At 37.7% G+C, this 25,492-nt stretch overlaps 1 protein-coding gene across 1 annotated transcript in view; it reads left to right on the top strand.

Moving 5' to 3' along the window:
• Window positions 1-25,492, top strand: part of dpp6b (dipeptidyl-peptidase 6b) — a gene marked incomplete in the record, with an annotated part of 226,674 nt that overhangs the window by 181,625 nt on the left and 19,557 nt on the right. The window contains 6 exon segments of the mRNA NM_001115122.1: window positions 8,625-8,745; window positions 15,353-15,507; window positions 18,261-18,358; window positions 18,813-18,939; window positions 21,625-21,663; window positions 21,751-21,858. Of these exon segments, the coding sequence (NP_001108594.1) occupies window positions 8,625-8,745; window positions 15,353-15,507; window positions 18,261-18,358; window positions 18,813-18,939; window positions 21,625-21,663; window positions 21,751-21,858 (648 nt within the window).

Raw genomic sequence — 25,492 nt, 5'->3', positions numbered from 1 at the left:
CAAATCCCTTCGATCCTCGACTCAGTATCTTTCTGTCCCTGAAGACAGCTCTGCAGGTTGCGTTGATATCGATTAGAGGGTCGGGGACCCGGAGGCATTTTTCAGTCAGTGACTCGTGCCTGTAATTGGGCTGGCTTTTTCTCACGTCCTGAGACCCCACCCGCGATATGTGCCCAAGGTTCCTACCACTCCGTTTTAATACTAGGTAGTGAGCCTGCAAGCGCTGCTCTCGGAGGAGGCAGACCCAGCCCTTTCTTCATTGTCCAGTTCGCATCTTGCGTATTGCCTGTTGGATATTTCACACTGGATGAAAGATCATCATCTTCAGCTGAACCTCGCAAAAACGGAAAGTTATGTAGTTTCGGCCAACTCGACTCTACACCATAACTTTTCAATCCAGATGGATGGGACAACCATTACTGCATCCAAAATGGTGAAAAGCCTTGGAGTAACGATTGATGACCAACTAAACTTCTCTGACCACATTTCTAGAACTGCTCGATTGTGCAGATTCACACTCTATAACTCTATAACATCAGGAAGATCCGACCCTTCTTATCTGAACATGCAGCTTAACTCCTTGTTTAAGCTCTTGTTCTCTCCAAACTGGATTACTGCAACTCTCTACTAGCTGGGCTTCCAGCTAACTCTATCAAGCCTCTTCAACTGCTCCAGAACGCAGCAGCACGAGTGGTCTTCAATGAACCTAAACGAGCACATGTCACTCCGCTGCTAGTCCGTTTGCACTGTCTGCCAGTTCCTGCTCGCATCAAATTCAAAGCTCTGATGTTTGCCTACAAAGTGACTTCTGGCCTTGCTCCTTCTTATCTGCTCTCACTTCTGCAGATCTATGTGCCCTCCAGAAACTTGCGTTCTGTGAATGAACGTCGCCTCGTGGTTCCATCCCAAAGAGGGAAGAAATCACTTTCGCGAACGCTCACGTTCAATCTGCCCAGTTGGTGGAATGAACTCCCTAACTGCATCAGAACAGCAGAGTCACTCGCTATTTTCAAGAAACGACTAAAAACTCAACTATTTAGTCTCCACTTCACTTCCTAATCTGCAATTGCCTCTCTGAATATCACACTAACTGTACCCAAAAAAAAAAAAATACTAATACTACTAATACTTCCCTTCTTAGACTTTACAGACCTGAAACTTGCCTATAGCACTTATTCATTGTTGCTCTTAGTTGTGTAAATTGCTTCCCTGTCCTCATTTGTAAGTCGCTTTGGATAAAAGCGTCTGCTAAATGACTTAATGTAAATGTAAATGTATTATCCGGACCGCACTCAGAGTTTAGATCATCTGAGCAGCTCTTCGTCTGTTATGGCGGTCGGCAGCAGGGAAGTGCCGTACCGAAATAAGTTTTCCCACTGGATTGTGGATGCCATTGTCTCGCTTATCAGTGCCAAGGTGAGCCGCGTCCCCCGAGAGTGCGTGACACTCCACTTGGAACTTCGCATCCTCTCGGGCGCGCGCACGCGGCGCCTCTTTAACAGACATTGTAGAGCTGCGGGCTGGGCGACACCCAACACATTTGCAAGGTTTTACAATCTGCGAGTGGAGCCGGTTTCCTCAAGGGTAGGTAACCCCTTGGTGATTGAGGAAATAACTTGGTAGGGTGTTGAAACACGCTTGCTGCACCATTCTCCCTAACATGGAGGTACGTGCGCCTTTTTATCTGTCAGTAAAGTTCCCCGTCAGGTGAGCCCTGCAGATTCCTCCGTGGCCCCCAGCACTGACTCAGCGGAGGAGTCACTTGCTGGCCCACTACGTTGTTGGTCTGCCCGCTGGTCAGCCCGCGTTTTGGGTATAGGTGCCTGCTATGCGTGATCCCAACTAGGCGATCCCATATGCTTATTCCGCCACGGTTAAGTCCCCCCCCCTGGGCGGACCCGTGTCTTCCCGCTCCACTAACCACTCTTTTGCTATGCGTACTTCCCCTTTTTAGGGCTAGTCCATATGTAAATTCTGCCATCTATCCCCCCTTGGGTAACGGATGGCCTCCGCAGCGTCCTCCCTATCGGGATTGCACGCTTCTCAACGTACTGTCGTATTTTCCTAGAATTATCTAGATGCTCACGACTTCCCAAAAAATATATCTAAATCCGTAAGACTTCTGTTGAAGTAGGATAAATTAGGGCCAGGGACACGTTGGAGGACCGCGCCTCCCATGATGTGGGTGCGTCACGCTTGCTTGACTATCCCCTCATCGGGGGCGTTGGTAAGGTGCAGTCATTATGGCGCTTTCCATAGTTAATCCCATTTCGTGGATTTTCACAAAGAATAAATCCACTTAATAGCACTGAAGTTTCCCAACCGAAGGGGAAAGTTCGAGGTTACAGAAGTAACCCTTCGTTCCCCGAGGAGGGGAACGGAAGTGCTATACTCCGTCGCCATAATGACTGTCCCTTAGCTGTTTGAAAGTCTCTTCAGCTTAAAAGGATGGCGTTTGCTCGCTGTGCAAGCTTACGCTGCCAATTCATTGCATTCATTGGCCCGTTCAATACTTTTTCAGACAAGCGGTTTCTGAACCGAATCCTCCCATTTCGTGGATTTTCACAAAGATCAAATCCACTTAGTAGCACTTCCGTTCCCCTCCTCGGGGAATGAAGGGTTAATTCTGTGACCTTGAACGTTTTTGGTTTTATGTGACCAAACTGGAATTCTTTGGACTCGTTGATCAGGGGTATGTCTCGGGAAAAAAAAAAAATACTCATGAGCAGAATGGCGCTGTCTTGTTATAGGGATCTTTTGCTGTTGAAAACTGGTGTTGATTGTGGTATTTTAAATGAATTGTATAAAGGACATAAATGATTATTTAAAGTAATTTTGATAAAGACTATGATATCTTTAGACCATACAAAGAAATTTCTAGCAGGACGAATAGCCCAAAGTGTACATCTAAATCCAGTGATCATTTTAGAATGTTTCAGAGTGGCCTGTTCAGTCTACAGGATTAAATCTCTGATTAAAAGGATATTTTATGTTTTCAGTGTGATTTTAAATGTATTTAATCCAAAATTACTCTGAAATTATGAAATATGCTTATTTGAAATTTTTAAGATGTTACAGTCAATTTGGCAGGGCAAACATGGTTTGACAAAATGTTTTGTGTTATGCTTGTGTTTGTTAAATCACTGGTCAAAACCCCTTTTCCAGCCCAGACTGTTCTTTGCCAGAATCGAATCCAGTTGTTGTGGTCAACTCTGTACATGGTGAGCTAACAAGACAAACTGGGAACAGCAGTTAAGCCATCCATCGGAGATAAGCGGTCTGCTAGTAAGCGAGAAAAGGAATGGCGTCATACCACCCTGTAGCGTTAATTTTAAAGACGAAATGCAGCTATATGTACTTCTAGCTACATAATTCGTGATCTCCTGAAATGTATAGGGCTACGTTTTCAGAATGAGCCTATGTTGTCCTTTTTGGCTTGGCAACCATTTTTAAAATGCCTCTTGGACAGTATTATCAGTCAGTACATTCAAGCATTTGTAAAGTATATTTGTCATGCTCTCACTTTAGGTCAACCATAGTCTCCTGTGGATTTTTCATCTGAAAAGTGCTGTGTAATGTAACCAGATATTTAGGGTTATGCAGAAAATTGAGTCATGTATTTCAAATGAGCCTAGGTTGTAGACACATTTTTGAAGCTTTAAGTCTGCATCTGTTTTCCTCCTCATTAGACTCCATGTCAGAAAAGCAGTGATTAATTCTGTTCATCTGAACTGATTTATGACAGAGCACTGAGCCATTATCTGTCTGTCTGTGTGTCTGCCTCATCATGAATCTTTCTGCTCATGTTCAGAGTAAATGGCAGTGATCAGATGAATGCCTAACAATAACGGATAAATGCCAGGGTGCAAGTGCAGTGTTAGTCAGAGGCCAGGGGGGAAAGTTTTACAATTATTTACCAACATGGTGGTAACAAGACAGACCACAGGCTTTTTAAAAAATAATGCTAAACACAACAAATGACTATAGTTCAAATTTAATGCAATTGCAATTTTAAATTTGTCATTTTTCCATTTAATTTGCTACAGTTTGTTAAGCAACCATAAATTGACATATTGTAAGATTAATGTGTTATTATTTGTCCTTTTAAAGTAATTTTTTCCTGTTTGATTTGCATTTTTGTGGTTTTGAGCATGATTCAACTGCTGAATAAATCCCAGCAGACCCATACTCACACATAAACACACTCTACCTCTCCCACAGCTATCAATCATCCTGAAGACAATCTGTCACCAACCTTGATTAATGTAGCACAATGTTGTAAATATTCACAAGTGATGTTCATCTGTGAAGATTTAGTAATTCAATTTAATTCAATAGTTGCTTTATTGGCGTGACAAATGTTACAAATGTATTTTTGTATATTTGCCAAAGCAGTTATAAAGTTTACATAAAAATAAAATAACATACATATATAATAAAAAACACTGTAAACACAGTAAACAGTAGGTAGTAGTTAAAAATAAAATAAAGTAGTAAAAAAAAAAAGATTTATACATTTAATACAAATATAAATACTAATGTATATATATATATATATATATATATATATATATATATATATATATATATATGTATATGTGTGTGTGTGTGTGTGTGTGTGTGTGTGTGTGTGTGTGTGTGTGTGTGTGTGTGTGTGTGTGTGTGTGTGTGTGCGTGTGTATATATACAGAATAAGCTGTTGTCTACAGTGTGTCTTTTTATGAAATGTAGTGGCCTTGATATACAGCAAAATAGTTTACTGTTTGAACGAGCTTTTGAATCATCATTTATACAAAGTGCAAACAAGGAGCAAAACGGTGAGAGTTTCTGGAACTTTTTTTCTATCGTTTCCACCATGTGCATTTCAGAAATTCTTCATTAATTATTTTCCAGCTTTGAATGACAGTTCGGGATTTCAAAATTGTAATAAATTGTAAAACAAATATTCCATCGTCCACGTTAATGTTCAATTAAGAGTGGACAAAACATGTCAAGATTTCCTACTCAATCACTTTTAATCATACAAAACAGCCTATGTTGTTTGATGTTGCAAAATGGTATTTTCTTTCTTTCTTTCTTTCTTTCTTTCTTTCTTTCTTTCTTTATTTTTGGTTTAAATGTGTTGTTATAAACACACCAGTTTGTAACATAAGTAGTAATTTTTACTGTTTACTGCCATTTATCATTCCTGGTGATTTACCAAAGGGCTCTATTTTAACTATCTAGGCGCAAAGTCTAAAGCACATCTTTTAAGCATGTTTGCGTTCAGAGCATGTTCTAACAGGGTTCTGTTTATTCTCTTGATAAATTATGGGTCTGTTTTGAATATAATCTGCATTAAACCAGTCAGAGTCTCATCTCCCATTCCCTTTAAGAGTCAGCCTAGTCACGCCATGGCACAGTTGCTATTTACATGGCAGACTTTGTAAGTGGAAAAACTGAATGCTTCACTTGTGAGAAAACAGTCCATCTGCATGAAGATAAATATTGAACGAGCCTCCTCTATTTAGCTTCTTTACTTTCTCTTTACTTTACTTTTACTCTTTACTTTTCTCCTTTAATTTCTTGGATAAGGAAACGCACACACTCCACTGAAGATTTCCATAAAAGTAAAAAAACTGGAATATAGCATTTAACAGATTGTTTTAATGCAGTCTTTTTTTGATTAAACTTAACCCCTAAAATGTAAAAAAACTAAAACGTTAAACATTAGCAAACAAATACAATACTATCAGTGCTTCTCACAGATTGAAAAACACCATATACCCACATCACATGAATAATTTGAGAAAAAACCTTAATGCGACATACAAAACATACAAGTTCTAAATTTTGAGACTTAAGTTTGACTCGAGTCAAGTCATGTGACTCGAGTCCCCCATCTCTGCCAGTCTGTCCAGTAGCTCGCCACATACGTGGGTGGACTTGAAATGCATAGAGGAGTTGATCACAACGATACAGTTCGAGTTCAGCGAAGAACAATTCCAGAAAGCGGGTAAGACAAAAACAGAAGCCAAAAAATAAAATAAACAAGTAAATGACAGGGTGAGAATGTGGTAAAATCTGAAGATGCAGTAGAAATTGGGCAAGGGCTTTTCTTTTTCTGGATTGTTTTTAAAACTGTTGGTTGGGTTTAGGAAAGTGGTTGGGCTGGTCAATTGGTGCATTTAAAAACACTACTAGCTGAGTTTAGGGAGGAGGATGGTGGGTCAGTCAGTTAGTCAGACAACAACGGCATCTGGTGGATTTACGTAAGAACAGCACTCGCAAGACAAATTTGAAAAATGCATCAGCAACCTCTGGTGGATTTGTGAAAACAAAAACTTAAAAAAAAAAAAAAAAAAACGTACCTCCTGGGATGTAATTGCAGCACTCTAGAAATGTGTATAGCAATACGTTTATAGAATGAGCCTGGGTGGGGTTGATTGTATGATTGAAGTTCACTATCAAGCATGAGGGTCAGATTCCAAAATCAAAGCTTTTTTCATAGGGAGACTGATTCTTGATATTAACAACAACAAACAATCCCTTAAAACTTGACTTGATGTGAGATTTAAGGTTAATAATTAATTGGTGAACCCATGTGGTAACATTAATTCATCTTACATTATAAAACAATTAAGTTTAATAGCAGAATTCATGCATAAAAATGCATTATCCTTGATGCTGTGTACAGAAAATCCCTCTAATCAGAGTCAAAGTGAGTGGTGTCTTTTTGTCAGATTTTCACATTTTTATTTCAAAGTGTGTAATGCTGTGATTTGCCTTGAGGCTGCTTGGTTCATGGCTTATTTAAGGTTTTTAAAATCCCCATGGAACTGGAACCTGCTGAAAAGGTGGAGGGCACTAATGCACTAATGCATTGTAGTACTGTATTCTGTGTGTGGCAGGTTTTTGGCCTGACCCCATTTCAGTAAACACGTCATCAGAAAATAAAAATATATTATTGCAAGAGAGAAGGGATGTCTTGTCAATTAAAGATTAGAATTGCATTAAAATGAACAAAATTTACTGATAAATAATTTGGTTTGCTTTATTTTTATGCCAACTCATGCAATTTACAAACCATTAATATATACACTTTTATCTAAATAAACTACCAATTAGCTACTCATTAATAGGTAGTTAATTAATTGGGTAGTAGTTGGGTACAATTGGGAATGCAAAATAAGATTATACTTTATAAGTACTAATAAACAGTTAATATTTTAGTGAAGTGATAGACATTCCACGTAAAATTCCATTTAAATGACTTTAAATGTTTTCTTTACATAGTAATACTATGACTCTTTGATCCCAGTGCTCATGGTTTTAAAGGTATACATTATTGCCTATTATTTTCATTAACAGGATTCAATTTTAATAAAAGTCATCTATAACCCTGCTAGAGCACTTTAGTAAGTTGAAGTAAGTTTCTTCATCTAAACAACAAGCAAGCAATTTTTATTATCTATTAACCTTATTCTTCAATGCGGAAGTGCACTTGTTTTTGCAACTGTTTTAGAACTTCCCATTCGATTAGAGAAATATATTAGAGAAATGACTAGAAATGATAAAACGCAAAAACAATCAAACAACTTGCTTTACAAACAAGTGTAGGCATGATTATACAGACAAAGCAGAATCGTATAATAGGAAAATATCAGTTTGCAACATCAAGCAGCAGAGCGAGCTGCTTTTAACCTCTAAACATAAATAGAACTGAATGAGACTGAAAGTCTTGAGCCAAAAAGATTCAAATGGCCCGCTCGTACATGGAGAATAAAGTGAATAGTTACATTTTGAAGTTTAGCACCCTCTATCGGAAGAAAAAAATAAAGGTTTGTGTCTTCATTAAGAAAGTTGAAAACCTGTATGTATTGACTTTCATAGTAGAACAACAACAAATTTTATAGAGGTCAATGGTTCTTTCTTTAAAATACTGTGTTCAACAGTAAACAAGAAACTCAAACAGGTTTGGGACAAGTGGAGGGAGACTGATGACAATTTTAATTTTTGTGTGAACTATCTCTTTCAATGATGTATTACTGGTGTATACAATCAGAAAGCAGTGTAGATCATTATTTAGTCACTTGCACTATTCTTTCTATTTCAAATTCACAAAACAGACATGTATATTTTTAGAATAGGCTTTGGAATGAAACACAAAATTGTTCTGCTAATACAGCACAATCTCTTCCCGAATCACGTGAACCCCTGTGAACAAAGCCAGGATCCCCTCTTCTCTTCCCACACCACACCACAGGACAACGAACAAAATATTATGCAATTCTGAGTGTTTCACAGGTGAGTGGTGAGTGGGCTTGACAAACCACCTGTAGAAACACTCTTCACTATTAAAAAAAGAAATACTATTCCTCCCTCCTAACTCGCTATATAGCAATTAATTCTCTGAAAACAAACAATTTCTTTGTATAATTAGCATTTCTTGTGTGTGTATAGCCTCTTTTTCTTGAGTTGCTGACGGCATCCTTAGTTTTAAGTTGCATTGGGCAAAACAATAAATTTTAGATCTATATGGCCGTATATCTTGTAAGATATTTTGCACTTTAAATGTGTTCAGTTTCAGGAATAATGTTGGGGTACAATAGTCTGTGTTACAGTCATTTTTTTTTTCCTGACAGATTTTCATCTTTGAAAATAACATCTACTACAAAGCACAAGTCAACAGCCCATCAATCCGCCTGGTGTCCACAGGCAGTCTGGGGGTCATATTTAATGGACTTGCTGACTGGCTCTATGAAGGTAAAACCCATAAACATTAATAATAAAAACAACACAGTGGAGTCTGAGCATGTAATAAAAGAGCAGCAGTGATTGTGAATGTCTGATCTGTTTATTTGTACATCCCTCACTGCATTTGGGTTTCCCCTTTGGGAAGGCAACTTCAGTGCTATGTGGAAAACTTTCACTTATGGGGATTTTGTCAGAATTCAGTCATCTGAAAGAGTATAAAAACGGGCCAATGAAACGCCAATGAGTTGGCGGCGTCAGCGTGCACAGCTGTCGTCAGTGACAATCAATTTGGCATATAAGCGCTGCATGTGCTCAGCTGAGGCATCCTTTTCGCTTTCAGAGCCTTTCATTAGCTTCTAAGAGAGTCACTGAGGGTTTCTCTAACCTGTCTACACAGAGAGAGATCGAGAAGCAGGTTCTCCCTATCCAGAGTGTGTATTCGCAGTGGCAGACGGTCGAGCTGGGTTCTTCTCCCTTGCCGGTTTGTATAAGGAAGGAAATTTCCTAAAAGAGCAACACGGCCGTGCAGGGCGTCTTTTTTAAGATGTCGTTCCGACCGTGCGTTTTTGGATATGGTGGTTTCCTGTCCCCGAATGATGGGCACGAGCACTGCATTGCATGTCTGGGGTCCAACATGTTAATGTGGTGCTCAGGGACAGTGCATGCCATCATTGTGATGTTATGTCTGTGGCGCAGCTAAGATCGCGGCTCGCTCTTGCAAAAGGGTGACCCACCCCAGTTGTCCCCCGCTCTGCGGCTGGCACTTGGGCAGATCTCTCACAGCTGCTTTTTGGGCCCCTGGAAAATGGAGACTCCACTCTGCGTCTATCCAGTTGATATGGGCGCGCTTCGGGGAAGTCCAGGTTGACCTATTTGCTTTCTCTGAGAACACCCATTGCCAGTGGTTCTTTTCCCTGACCGAGGGCTCCCTCGGCACAGATGCACTGGCCCACAGCTGTCCTCAGGGCATGCGCAAATATGCGTTTTCCCCAGTGAGTCTGCTCTTGCAGTTACTGTGCAAAGGCAGGGAGGATGAGGAGCAGGTCTTGCTAGTTGCGCCTCTCTGGCCCAACCAGACCTGGATATCAGAATTCTCCCTCCTTGCCATGGCCCCTCCCTGGCAGATCACTTTAAGAGAGGACTTCCTCTCTCGGGGACAGGGCACCATTTGGCACCCTCACCTATATCTATGGAACCTCCACGTGTGGTCCATAGATGCAGTGAGGAAGACTTAGGTAACCTAACGATAGTGGTAGTTATAACCATCACTCAGGCTAGAGCACCCTCTACGAGGCATGTCTATGCCCTGAAGTGGAGACTATTCACTGAGTGGTGCGCTTCTTGCCGAGAAGATCCCTGATTTTTGCAGATCAGCATTGTGCTTTCTTTCCTTCACGATAGGTTGGCTGTCACCCTCCACACTGAAGGTTTAAGTGGCTGCCATTTTCGCTCATCATGAGGCGGTAGATGGCAGCACCGTGGGAAGGTATAATCTTATCATCCGGTTCCTCAGAGGTGCGACTCGAGTATTTCCACCCCGCCCCCCTTTTATGCTCTCTTGGGATCTCGCGTTAGTGCTGATGAGCCTACGCGGAGATCCCTTTGAACCACTTGACTCGTATCCTTGGGATTTCTGTCCCTAAAGACAGCTCTGCTGGTTGCGTTGTCATTGATTTAGAGGGTTGGGGACCTGAAGGCATTTTCGGTCAGGGACTTGTGCCTGGAATTTGGGCCGGTCTGCTCTCATGTTGTCCTGAGACACCTGTAGTTGCTGTTTTTAGTACTATTAATGTTGTTTAATATTTGTCTCAAGTGTGTGGTATGATATATGTGTTATAAATCTAGTACGCTGCAGAACAAATCACCCTAAAAGGGGACAATAAGATTCACAGTGACAGTAAAAACTACAGATCTTTTTTTTTTTATTTTGGCAACCAAAATCAAAATTTAAAAGGAACATTCAGGGAACCAAAAGCTAACCTTCCCGTAATGTTCTGATATCACTAATGTGTACATTATACAGTAAGTAAATAAACCGGTAAATAAATAAAACATAGTTAAAGCTTTTAAAATGATTATAATATTGTTTTTTTTATTCATCTTTATTCAAGAGCAATTTTTACTATGTAGATTGTGTGACAGCAGCTTAAAATAGATGAAGAAAAGAGAGTAAAAGAGAAATGTCACTGTTGAAGTTCAGTTGAGTTTAGCTCAGATGAGTGTAATGCAAATGTCACTGCTGAAGGCCGATCCAATGAAAAGCAAGAAAGACTGTTTTTTTACTTTATATTTAAATGATTAAATGATGGCTTGGTGAGCATTAGAGGCTTTCACAGATCCAATCACTCAAGTAAAGCCAGGTAATCATTACACCACTTAATTTATATGTGACACTGATCATCTTTCTTGCCATGTTGAGGTTTCTCCTGTAGCCTATGCTTTTTATCTGTTGTCCCTTTGAGGCATATCAAACATGTTGTTAATCACTCAGTGTAAAATCCCTGCTGCTATGAACTGTCTGTGTCAGTCCCTCAGGTGCGATTGATATCCTCTCCAGAAACACACACGCACAACCCTTTTAGCTCCACCTGTGATTGTCCTCCATTTTCCTGTCAGCTTTTGCTGTGGTGAATGTTCTAGTATGCTTGGGGTAATAACCTTGGCGCATTACTTTTATACAAAAACAGTTTGTGAAATGAGTTTGGTAGCAGACCAATATTACATAAGCTTAATCATACATTTGCTTGTGTATTATGTAAATGTGTTTATCAGCCTTTTCCTCATCATCCTCTGCTCTGTTGTTCTGTCCTATGAGAGGACATTGGCTGCGGGTTTGTTTGTGACACATGCTGAACTGCGTTCTGTGCCCCGTAATTGGTTTTATCCTAAATTAACATCTCAGTCGGAGGCTATTCTTAGTCATATGCTCATACTACGTCTGATTATTTTCTGCTGTGCAAAGATCTCTACTGCCATCCTGTGGTTGCATGTTTCATAACATTTTAACACAGCAAGATGTGCAAAAGAGTACCCAAAAGAATACATTTTGAAGCATGATTAGATTAGATTAGATTAGATTAGATTAAACTTTACTGTCATTACATGTGTACAAGTACAAAGCAACAAAATGCAGTTTAGATCTAACCAGGAGTGCCATAGCAGCAAGTGCAGGATATAGTTATGTTATAAAGTGCAGCTATAGAGAAACTATGGTGATATTTACAGATGGATGTACAATGAACATTATATATAGTGCATTCGGAAGGTATTCATAGCGCTTCACTTTTTTCAAATTTTTTTATGTTACAGCCTTATTCCAAATTAGTTAAAAATCAAAAAATCACAAAAATCACATGTACTTAGGTATTAACAGCCTTTGCCGTGAAGCTCTAAATTGAGTTCCGGTACATTCTGTTTCCATTGATCATTCTTGAGATGTTTCAGCAGCATAATTGGAGTCCACCTGTGGTAAATTCGGTTGAGTGGACATGATTTGAAAAGACATACACCTGTTTATATAAGGTCCCAGGCTTGACAGTGCATGTCAAAGCACAAACCAAGCATGAAGACAAAGGAATTTTCTGTAGACCTCCGAGACAGGACTGTCTCAAGGCACAAGGCTAAGGAAGGTTACAGAAAATGTTCTGCTGCTCTGAAAGTTCTAGTGAGCACAGTGGCCTTCATTATCCGTAAGTGGAAGATGTTTGGAACCACCAGAACTCTTCCTAGAACTGGCCGGCCATCTAAACTGAGTGATCGGGAGAGAAGAGCCTTAGATAGGGAGGTGATCAGTAACCCGATGGTCACTCTGTCTGAGCTCCAGCGTTCTTACAGAAGGACAACCATCTGTGCAGCAATCCACCAATCCACCAAAAGGCATTTGAAGGACTCACAGACCATAAGAAATAATTCTCTGGTCTGATGAGACTAAAATGGAACTCTTTAGAGCAGGGGTCGGCAACCCAAAATGTTGAAAGAGCCATATTGGACCAAAAAAAACAAAATCAAATATGTCTGGAGCCGCAAAAAATTAAAAGCCTTATATAAGCCTTTTAATGATGGCAACACATGCTGTATATATTTATATTAGCTATATTAGCCTACTATAAAAATGACTTCGTTGGCTACAAATACATACTGAGCCTTCATGATTAAATGTTCATTTCCCTGCAGTGCATCCTGTAGAGAATGACGCGCCACGTGACTACTCTGTTGTACAATGCCGTCTCAAGTTTAACTTAATTACAGTATATTAATGAATTATGTTTAATGTTCAAGTTTAACTTCATTACAATATTAATGAATTGTTTAATGATCAAGTTTAACTTCATTACAATATTAATGCATTATGTTTAATTATCAAGTTTAACTTCATTACAATATTAATGCATTATGTTTAATGATCAAGTTTAACTTCATTACAATATTAATGCATTATGTTTAATGATCAAGTTTAACTTCATTACAATATTAATGCATTATGTTTAATTATCAAGTTTAACTTCATTACAATATTAATGCATTATTTTTAATTATCAAGTTTAACTTCATTACAATATTAATGAATTATGTTTAATGTTCAAGTTTAACTTCATTACAATATTAATGAATTATGTTTAATGATCAAGTTTAACTTCATTACAATATTAATGAATTATGTTTAATGATCAAGTTTAACTTCATTACAATATTATTGCATTATGTTTTGCTTTGAAGAAATTAAAGAAATGCAATAAAGAAATCAGATTTTTTAATGTTCTTATTTTTATTTTGAGGATTCCATAAAACAACATCAAAATTAACGTGCACAACGTGCCCCTTATCTGGGCAACAAACAGTGCAATAAAACGCAGTCTGCCATTTCCATTTCAAGATCAGCTCGAGTCATTCCTGGGAATGTGCTCAGCCAATACGATCTCACGGCAATTCGTAACTTTTTCATTTAGTGGCTAATTCATATGAATTCGTACGATCTAATTCGTACAATTTAGTACGATTTGCTTTTCCCCCAATGACGGTTGGGGTTAGGGGTTTGCATATCAACGATCGCACCTTGTAAATAATTACTGTTGAGTGAGTGATCGGGATGGGCTTCTTAGAATTCTCTCAGGGAGGGAAAATGAGAAAGCGTGCCCCGCTGTACATCTTTGGCAAAGACAGCTTGCGCTCCATGGCGCATCACACAGCCGCCGGTTTGTTTACAACAGCTACCTGCCTGGCATCCCGCCCTGCTGATAGAAACGTGTGTCGCAGGCTATGACGCAAATCTTCGTTGACAGAAATGTTGAAATTAAATATTCTACACACTTTTACAGCATCGGAAAACGTTAAGATTGTTTGTCCTCCTATAGAAACCATATTAAAACAAAAAATATATTTTCCTCCCTCATCGTTTTCCATTTTTAAACATTTTTTGAAAAAGTTCCAGGGAGCCACTAGGGCAGCGCTAAAGAGCCGCATGCGGCTCTAGAGCCGCGGGTTGCCGACCCCTGCTTTAGAGTAAATGCCAGGCTCATTACCAGGTAGTTACCAGGTGGTGGCAGCATCGCGCTGTGAGGAAGTTTTTTTTAGCAGCAGGATCTGGAAAGATGAATGCACATCTTGAATGAAAACCTGCTTCAGAGTGCTCTTGACCTCAAACTGGGGTGACAGTTCATCTTCCAGCAGGACAATGACCCAAAGCACATTTTCAAAATATCAATGGAATGGCTTCACAACAACTCGGTGAATGTGCTTGAGTGGCCCTGCCAGAACCCAGACCTAAATCCTATTGAACATCTATGGAGAGGTCTAAAAATGGCTGTACACCATTGCTTCCCATCCAACCTGATAGAGCTTGAGAGGTACTGCAAAGAGGAATGGGCGAAAATTCCCAAAGACAGGTGTGCCAAGCTTGTGGCATCATATTCAAAAAGACTTAAGGCTGTAATTGCTGCTAAAGGTGCATCAACAAATATTGAGCAAAAGCTGTGAATACATATGTACATCAGATTTTTCAGGTTTTTTATTTTTAATAAATTTGCATCAATTTCAAAACATCTTTTATCACATTGTCATTATGGGGTATTGTGTGTAGAACTTTGAGGAAATTAATGTAATTCATTTTAAAATAAAGCTGTAACATAAAAAAATATGGAAAAATTTTAAGCGCTATGAATACTTCCCGGATGCACTGTATCTAAATATATTTTTACAGCGTAGCTTTTGATAGCACAATTTGAATGTGAATTCAACAATATTTATTGAACAATGCAACTTATTGACTAAAAAAATAATAATAATTAGTGATCTTCTTGACAAATTCTGATTCCAGAATGTTTTAATGAGCTTTAGGGGTTCTGTCTGCAGTATTACAGGCAGTCATATTTTACGTTCTCCACCATGACGGTCGTGCTGCTCTTCTTGTCTGCATTATGAAGTGATGGATGAGACTCCTGAGGCAGAAGCCTCAAGAAATAGGATGTGATAAATCACCCAGGCGCTTTTTGCACATGTTGCAGTTATGTATTTTGCAGGATAACCTCTGTATGATGCTTGCAATATAAATGTGAGTGAATTAAATAATATAATGCTATGTTTTATGTTTAAACTGTGTTTTATTTGTTTGTGTTTGCAGAGGAAATTTTCCAGAATCACATTGCACACTGGTGGTCACCAGATGGTCTCAGACTGGCATATGCCACTATCAATGACACCCTGGTGCCCAAGATGGAGATACCCATGTTCACTAGTGTGCTGTATCCCAATGGACAAGAGTACCGCTACCCTAAAGTAAATCTCTACAGGTTTTGTTTTCATTTACTTTTTTAATTAAGGTTTAGATTTGTATCCCTGTGTCAGTTTATTCCTAGGTCATCTGTCTAGTTTCCATTAGAGATTTCTTCAAATATATACACAAGGGTTGGACAATGAAACTGAAATGCCTGGTTTTAGATGACAATAACTAATTAGTATGTTGTAGGGCCTCCTTTTATAAAGCATCAATTCATCTTGACGATGACAGATAGATGTACTGCATAGTGGCCAGAGGGAATTTAAGCCATTATTCTTGCAGAATGTGATGCTGGTGGAGTCCTGATTCTCTCCTCCAAAACACCCTTAATTGACTCAGTAATAATAATATCTCACTGTGCAGGCCATGGGGGATGTTCAACTTCACTTTCATATTGACCAAACCACCCTGTCACCAGTCTTTCTGTGTGCACTGGTGCATTATCAACAGATGAACCCATCTAGAACAAGTTCTGGGACTAGGGAATACCATGATATTGCAGCCCAAACCATCACTGATTCACCCCCATGCTTCAATCTGGGCGTGCAACAGTCTGGGTGGCACGCTTCTTTGGGGCTTCTCCACAACGTTACTCTCCTGGATGTGGGAAAGACAGCGAAGGTGGAATCATCAGAGAACAATACGTTTCACATTGTCATTGTTATTGGATGTGGTTCTTCCTTCTATGCTGACATTACCTTGGATATCGTGTCTCTTGATACAACACAAAGCCTTGCTGTCATCTCAGATACACCATAAAGACTCGAACCAACAATTTGTCACCCATACTGTTGTGTGCATTGCAATATTTTAAGCAAAACTGTGCTATTACCCTGCTAAGTCTTCACACTTTACTCTTACTAGTGGAATGTGCAGTTAATTAGGTTGGCCAGTACTTCAGTTTCATTGTCAATCTTCTATACATCGCAGCCATATATTTAAAGGTGCCATAGAATGCATTGATAATGTTTAAAAAGTTATCTGATATCTACATATAAAGCATATGATTTAGAAAGCACCAAGCAATCTCCAGAAACATTTTAACAAGTCCATAAAATCCCTTGAAATCGGGTATAGAATAACAAGCTTTATTTTGACCTTATTTGGAAGGGTCATAAAAATGAATGATCTCTACTCTGATTTCTACTCTGCTCTATTTGAGTAGGCAGAATTATAAGTATCAATGGGAAGATTCTGTTTCTGTTTTGTGTAAAGAAAAATTTTATTTGAAGTTTAATATAATTGAGAATCGACAGCAAGTGTAGATTTTATTCATGACATTTTAGAGTTTTTGTTAAATCAGTGGGTTTCCTTTAAGTGTATTTTAATTAGAAGCTTGAGTTTGAAAGGTGGCACGGGACTCAGTGGTTAGCACAGTCACCTCACAGGTAGAAGGTCGCTGATTCGAGTTCCGGCTGAGCCAGTTGGCATTTCTGTGTGGAGTTTGCAGTTCTTCCTGTGTTCACATGGGTTTCCTCCTGGTGCTCTGGTTTCCCCCACAGTCTAAAGACATGCGCTATAGGTGAATCGGGTAAACAAAATTGGCCTTAGTGTAAGAGTGTTTCCAAGTACTGGGTTGCAGCTGGAAGGTCATCCACTGTGTAAAACATATCGCCACCTCAGAATTATAAGGTTTTTTTTTTTTTTGTCAAAATTGAGTTATTGACATATTGACATATTCTTATTAATTGACAACTTATTTACGTTATGGGATGTTTATATATATTTATATATATATATATATATATATAAATTTTGCACACATACTGTTTGCTATGTAATGCGAAAACTTTAAAGCTCAATATCTCAAAATCATTCAGAACGCAGATAGAACCTTATAATTCCAAGGTAACGATATGCCGAAATAGATATGCTGTGGTGACCCCGGATAAATAAGGAATGAATGAATGAATGAATGAATGAATGAATAGATGAGTTTTAGTTTGAAGGGTATTGGAAATGCATATACTGAACTTTAAATGGGATCTGATTGGTTGGTTGGTAGGTATTGTCATTAAATTCTACATTATTGTCTATTCACCTTTTCAGCAGTGCTGGCTTTAAAGAACACAAACTAAAATTGTATTTTCTTGTAAAATCGTATTATTTACAAATTTTTATCATTGTTTTGCAATATATAATACTTTTTAATTAGATTTTAATAGATATAAACATTTAACACATAGGCACATAACATATAGTAAACGGAAGCTCAGCCTTTTCTTGAAGAGGCAAGAAGAAACTTGAAATCTGAATGTTTCAAGCAAGCACAGTTAAGATTTCGTTTCAATAAATGCATATAAAATGAAGGAGGTAGCATAAAAAAAATTAAAATGATTAAGAATGTAGTTACATGAATGCGAGAAAACGATGATAGAAATTTATTTTGTGAGGTAAAAACACAGTGTCATGGGATTTAGAGACAACTAAATCAGCAGGGAAAGCTGCAATTCAACAGTTGCAATAAAACTTTTGCTTTGAAGATTATCTTGTAAGACTAGTATAAGCAGTTTATGTAACTGGCCACAGTTTTCATAACTGTTCTGACAAGCACTGTCCATCTGCATGTTTCTCTTACCTAATATTACTGTTTTATTGTTATCTATTTGCCAGATAGCAGAAAACTTTCTTCTGTTTTATTTGGTTTTGTTTGTCATAAATGATTGTTTCAATCATGTTACTTGTTAAGAGTCCTTGAAGAGAACGAGGAGAAGGGTGTTTTCCAGTGATGTGATGTTTGTTGTCTGTTTAGGCTGGGGAGGAAAACCCTGAGATCTATTTGTCAGTGGTGAGTCTGAACGGCCCCTTACACACAGTGAGGATGAAGAAACCAGAGGATCCCAGAATCAGGTGAAGGTCTGCCAGTCACTAGAAGTGTTATCTATTGTTTTAAGATAGTTTACTACAACCAAAAAAACTGTTTAAGTTAATAATGTCAGCTATTGTGTTAATGAAGACATCTGGCAAATAATACTAGAATGTTTAAAAAAAAAAAACTTTGAGCAATTAAAAGCAACTGGTGTAACATTTGACAGACAATCCTTTTTTGTCTTACTGACAGTATACACAATCAAAATTGTCAGTAAATCATTCTCTAGTTTTCAAGCTGCATGTAATTGATCATGAGTGCCATACACATAGCAATATTATGAAATGTTTAAACTAGCACACACACACACGTTATGAAATTTTTCCAGTTTTAACATATCCTGTTGCTTTGATTAAAAGCTTAATCATTATAATTAGAATCAATTTGACAGTGTTTAAAGTGAGTGTTTTATTAACTTTTTTTTTTTTTTTACAGGAAAGATTACTACATCACTATGGTGAAGTGGGCAACCAGCACCAAACTAGCAGTAAACTGGCTGAACCGAGCACAAAACAGCTCAATTCTGACCTTATGTGAGGCCACTACTGGCATCTGCACAAAGGTAACTGGCAATCAGCCTTATTCACTATTTTAAACATTTTACAATAATAATGAAGTCATAAACTACACTGCTAATACAAAATAAATAAATAAATAAATAAATAAATAGATAAATAAATAAATAAATAAATAAATAAATAATAATAATAATAATAATAATAATAATAATAATAATAATAATAATAATAATAAATCTCCATCTGGATTTGACTAAGCAAATATGTAAGAACCTCCCATTGGAAAATTTCTGCATGGATGATTATGTTTCGGGTGATGCAAAGTTATTTAACCCTAACTGATGCAGAGGGTAGCTTTTCATATCTTAACAGTCCCCCTAGTTTTTCATAATTTTTGGAGGGATTTTTTGCTATGAAAATGGCTGATTTTGTGGTGGACAGGATCTAAAACGGTAGGGATTAAACCAAAGGAAATTTGTATAACTCCTTTTTATCCTCGATCGTATACTTCCTCTCTCTCAGATTCTACTCCTTGGAGCATCAGACATCATGTACAGTACCTCTCTCAGGACATGCGTTAAGGCTTTCCCTACCATAATACACCTAAAACACAAATTGCTTTAAAATTCGTCAATGGCAGGGAAGCGTGTTCTCTTGTTAACTGCGAAAAAGTTAAACTAACCAATTGATCGATTTGATGCACATTATAATACCTGCCATACATGTAAAGCACAAATAATATCCTTTAATTTGGTCACGTAAAAATACTTTGAAAGCACCTAAGGAGATGACTTTAATGCAGGGGTGGCCAACCCTGTTCCCGGAGAGCCACCTTCCTGCAGATTTCAGTTGTGATATGGGTTGCAACTGAAATCTGCAGGAAGGTGGCTCTCCAGGAACAGGGTTGGCCACCCCTGCTTTAATGAATTTAATGTTTTTTTTATAATTCCAAGTTTAAATGTTAGAATGCTCTAAACGAATAGGGCATAGGGAGGATAAATTGGTATAAAACACAGCCAGGAGCTATTTTTCTAACTACAGCTCCAGAGGTGTAATTGCAAACAAACAAGTTTGTGATGCAGTTTGCGAATGTTTGTTGGAACGATGGATTTGGGAAATGCCAAATCAACAAACTATGGGCCCTATCATACACCCGAGTTGTTTTGAGGCAATGCGCCACGCTCTTTAAATAGCAAATGCATTTGCGCTTATATGTGTGCCTATTGGCGTTCTGGTCTAAAAAGGAAGGCATTCTGAGGCGCACTGCTGGCGCGTTGCTATTTTGAGAATCTATACTAGATTTTTCATTAGACCAAAACAAACCCGGTCCAAACTCCAGCGCAGAGTTGCGCCTCGCTTACACACTGATTGAGCCTACACACAAGATGTAGAGCAATATACAAATATCTTTACATATGAAAAAAATTAAAATATTAAGGATAGGCCTGTATATAGGATATAATAAGAATATATATAGGATATAAATATAAAGGATTAAAATATTACAAAACATATTATTTTCTAGCCTACATAAATATAAAAAAACACAGTTTTTTTGCCTTCTTCATCTCGGGAGGCTTTTTCAGTTCATTCATAACAATTTGCTTTTGTATAATGTTGTTATTATTATCAGTATTATTTATTATATGCATATTTATATTTCTTTTATTAAAAACAAGCATAAATTTGCCCAACTGCAGGTTTTAGACGATATGGGGCACAGCATGTGTTTTAGGATATAACTCAGGTTTTTAAACACACTTCGTTATTATTGTTCATTTATTTGTTTGCTGGAAATTAGAACTGAATTTAGAAATAATTTTGAAACAAATATTTGCACTTATCAAACTAAATTAATTATTTATAGGCTAATTAATGTCTGTGCGTAAAGTTTCCCTATCCAGGAGCGAAAGTGAAAGTAGATCGATTATCTCTCATTCTTGCGTTTTAGATGCTTTGTTTAACTGTTTTCTGTTAAAAAAAACCTTTAACTGTTTACTGTTTGCTTGTGAAATGCTCAGTTTTTCCACTTCCACTTACTTTACGTCCTGTAAATAGCAAATGTGCTTATGGCGTGATGCTGCTAGCTCTTAAAGGGAATGGGAGATGACTCTGATTGGTTTATTCGCAAAACACACCTATAACTCATTAAGAAAATAAACTAAACCCTTTAAGACCATGCTCCACAGCGCAAAGCAGATTTTTCTAACCTTAAATTAGAAAATATGGATTCTTACACGCCCTGAAAGCGTTTGCGCCCTGCGCTTTCCGTTTTGCGCATGGACCGTAAAAATAGAGCCCTATGTTTGTAACAACAATCTTAGTTGGCTAACGATGGTTTTCAGGAATATAGCCTTGTTTGTTCCATTGTTCTGTTTGTAAAATGTGTCATTTTGGGGGTGTGTGCACAGGTCGTTGTTTTAGGATTGTGTTGCTTCACATGAAAATTAGTTTCGAGCATGCCATTTTCAAAGCTTAAAGCAAATTTTTGAATGTGTGACTTTTTTATGGACAAGCAGTGTATAAAACAACATGGGAATTACAGTGACATTTAAAAGTCTGTGTGGATGACAGTGCCTATTGTTATGTTTAAATGTATTAAAAACCATGTCAGTTCAATGAAAAGAAGGATTAGTCAGTGCTTTGTTTCACAGTATATGAAGGGTTTTGTCTCACACAATTGGAGACACGCTGAGAAAAAAGACACTAATTTTGCAGTGTATTTTCAGAAACATGAAGATGAGAGTGACAGCTGGCTTCACAGACAGGTGAGTCACACATCATGGCGTCTCAGACAAAAACAGCATGTGGGATGTTTGTGTAAAAGAGCTGCTCACATGTGAATCTCTCCGCAGAACGAACCCCCGCTGTTCTCCAAAGATGGCTACAGGTTCTTCTTTACCCGAGCTGTTCCACAGGGAGGTCGAGGGAAGTTCTTCCACATATCCATGTCCACTTCCCAGGTAAGTCTGTTACTGAATTTGTTACTAATAATGAACTGCTCCTCATGGAGGTGTAACAGCATGTTCATGGTTTCATGTTTCTGCCTGCTTGACAGACTACAACTCTTCATTCCCACCTAATGCTGGTGTTACAAATACCATTCAATATCACAGCATGTTTGTTCATTTTAGGCTAGGGGAAAACTGGTTTGATAATCTGAATGGTTTGATAACCTGAATGATAATCTTTTTCCAACTGGTATTAATGTGCATTCTCAGTGGTCTGATCACTAGTGGAGTCACATTACCATTTCAATCTTGTATTAACATGCATTTACATGTGTGTCTTGTGACCACTTGTATTTAGTTTAGTTTAGTTTAGTTTAGTTTAGTTTAGTTTAGTTTAGTTTAGTTTAGTTTAGTTTAGTTTAGTTTAGTTTAGTTTAGTTTAGTTTAGGTTAGGTTAGGTTAGGTTAGGTTAGGTTAAATTGGTTTAGATTAGATTAGATTAGATTAGATTAAATTAGATTAGATTGGCTTAGTTTAAATTAGTTTAGATTAGATTGGATTACATTTGTTTAGATTAGAATAGTTTGGCTTAGTTTAAATTAGATTAGATTAGATTAGATTAGGTTAGGTTAGGATAAATTAATTTAGATTAGTTTAGTTTAGTTTAGTTTAGTTTAGCTTAGCTTAGTTTAGTTTAGATTAGTTTGGTTTAGTTTAGATTAGTTTAGACTAGATTAGTTTGATTAAGTTTGGATTATTTTAGTTTAGTTTAGTTTGGATTATTTTAGTTTAGTTTAGCTTAGCTTAGTTTAGTTTAGATTAGTTTGGTTTAGTTTAGATTAGTTTAGACTAGATTAGTTTGATTAAGTTTGGATTATTTTAGTTTAGTTTAGTTTGGATTATTTTAGTTTAGTTTAGTTTAGTTTAGTTTAGTTTAGTTAAAATTTGACAAGACAGGGTATTGCAGCACAATTCCCTGAAATGCATCAAACAGTCACTCAAAGCAATATTTGACTAATGTAAAAAATACTAGTATATAACATGATAAACAAATAAAAGTAAAAACAATAATTAAAAACATCAAACAAGAATTTTTGTGAGAGTACTAATGGTGGCTACCTCACTGTTGGAAAATTGAAGTCGGAATATCTATTATCCAACAGCATCATTTAGGACCATTAGGCCTCAGACTGGACTAGGGAGGCACCCATACCAATTTTTTTTTTGGAACCGATCCGATCCCAGTACCAAAATTCAGAGTAATGACCAATACAGATCTGATCTCAATACTGTGCCATTTATTTTTAACATAATGCAGTTTTATAGTTCTGGTGATAAACTGAAATAATCTTCTTTAGTAAAAATAACAGACCTATAGGCCTGCTGTATATGACAAATGGCACAATCTAACTAAAATCATCATGCCTGCTGTAAACTAGGCTACATTATTTAAGCATTCATTGTGACATTGATCTGTTGTGGTCCAGCTTATTTTTCCATTTTAATATTAAGATGTTTCTTTGAAATCTGTAATAGGCTACCACATTGACCCTAATTGTTAGTAAAATAGCCAGCCTTTCAGCAAAGCCAGATGTTTTTCTACAGGTTTGGTGCAAACATCCTCTTTTCGTTTAATGACAATCCATATTCACCCCATCAGTTTCACTTTTATTAATTTAATCAACTACTCCAGGCTTTACAAACTATTGGCAGCACTAAAAGTATTCCCCTCGGAAGAATAAACTCAGTCGGATGAATCTCTTCATGCATCACTGAGACCTCCAGTATCTGCGGACACTTTCAAAACTTAGCAGCACAAAAGGGAGTGCATTGAGGATCTGCCAAATATTTTATTGAGCCATTTCTAATTTAAAAATTCAGGTAGGCCTACTTTGTGTGTGAAGAGTAGGTAATAACCCTCTCTACTCCAGTGTTGCGAATGTAATCTGCAGATCTAACAGACACAGTGCAACATGATTTAGAAACTGCAATGAACTCAAAATGAACCCATTTAATGCAAAACAAAATTCATTTCTCTACTGATTATTTATATTATCCGGAACAAATAGTCTTGTAGAAAGTTTTTTTTTTTTTCGTTGTCATGAATGCAACACGCAGCTTGTATCGTGAATGAATTAAGAATGATTTGCAGGCACAGCGGAGGGCAGTGCTGAACTGAACATAAATTTAAGCACCTGAATATACATCTGTAATTTACAACTATAGAATGGCTTCAGAAAATTTGTGATATAGTAGGTATACATGCCAACTTTCTAGTGCTGTATACAAGGCCACCTTTATGGCTTTTGTTGGCTTATAAACTACACAGAATATAGCACACGCGCAAGATACTCAAGAACTGGCCATATTCAAGTACATTTGCAATAGAACAAGGAAGACCTACTTTTTTATTTTTGCAAAGATAGTACATTCTGTGACAACCTTCGAAATCATTTATTTAATGTGGGCATCTCATGGTAGAGCAGAGGATATTTGCACACCCAGCTATTTGGTACTCTTGGCCAGTACCTGGATGGGAGATCACATGTGAGTTACTGCTTGAAGTGCCGTTAGTGAGATTAGATGGAGGCACTTAATCTGTGGTCAGTGTGGGTCCTATGGCCCCTGTATATTGATGGGGACTCTATACTGCTCAGTGAGCACTGTTCAGCTGTGAGCATTTTGAGTGACCAGAAAAGCACTATTTAAATGTAGGGAATTATTATTATTATTATTATTATTATTATTATTATTATATTACAGCCTTAAGGGCATACACTCTGAACTACAAGACAGATTTTTTGTACATTTCACATTTAAATGTTTTTTCCTTCCTTTGTTAATAGTTGTAACATTAGTGGCATCACCTTTCCATTTTAGGATATAATATAATAAAATATAATAATATATGATGATGATGATGATGATGATGAAGCCTTTATATGTTGCATACACTTTTACATGTAGCCAAATTGGACCCCCTCATCCATACTCAAACATCACACATTTCAGGGGAAGACCGGTCAGACAAGAGGTAGCTTTTTGAAAAAGGAAATAAGATACATTTGGGAGAAGAGAGGCAAAAAAAGCCCCTCTCAGACTATCTTTGAAGTAGGGGAGTGTGAGATTGGGGAGAAAAAAGCCCCATCAACCAGCACACAAACACATAGGCATAGACATAACATCGCAACAGGGGATGTGGATATACTGTAGTCTGATGAAAGGTGACAGCCATCTGCGCTGGTCACAGACCCGCCTACCCTCATCGGTGGTGTTGGATGCAGGGTTAGGTAGTGATTGTCTACAGCTATGTACATGTGTCTATGTGCCTGTAGAGTCTCAACAAGTGTCCTTGGAACAGGAAGCAGGAATTCATAGCATCTTGTAATCTTGTTCTCCGGGGGAAGTTGTTTGTCTCTAGCTGAGACCGTCTGGCAAGAGAGTCACAGGGAAGCCGAAAGAGAAAAGAGTTTTTTTTTCAAATTTAGGTCAATATCCGCCAATTTCGCAGATATCTAATGTCAGTCTCTGGTCTCCAGGTTTGTCCAAATCTTGTCAAAAAAGCTTCTAGTGTCACCCCGATGTTTTTCAATTTGCAGTTTATGACCACAGTTTGATTTGTTACAACTCGGCCCACCATTTCAAT

The sequence above is a fragment of the Danio rerio genome, chromosome 2 (genome assembly GCF_052040795.2).
Source record: "Danio rerio strain M-AB ecotype USA chromosome 2, GRCz13ab, whole genome shotgun sequence".
Classification (NCBI taxonomy): Eukaryota; Metazoa; Chordata; class Actinopteri; order Cypriniformes; family Danionidae; genus Danio; species Danio rerio.
The sequence above is the reverse complement of the archived record's forward strand: the minus strand, read 5'-3'. Positions and strand labels throughout refer to the sequence as shown.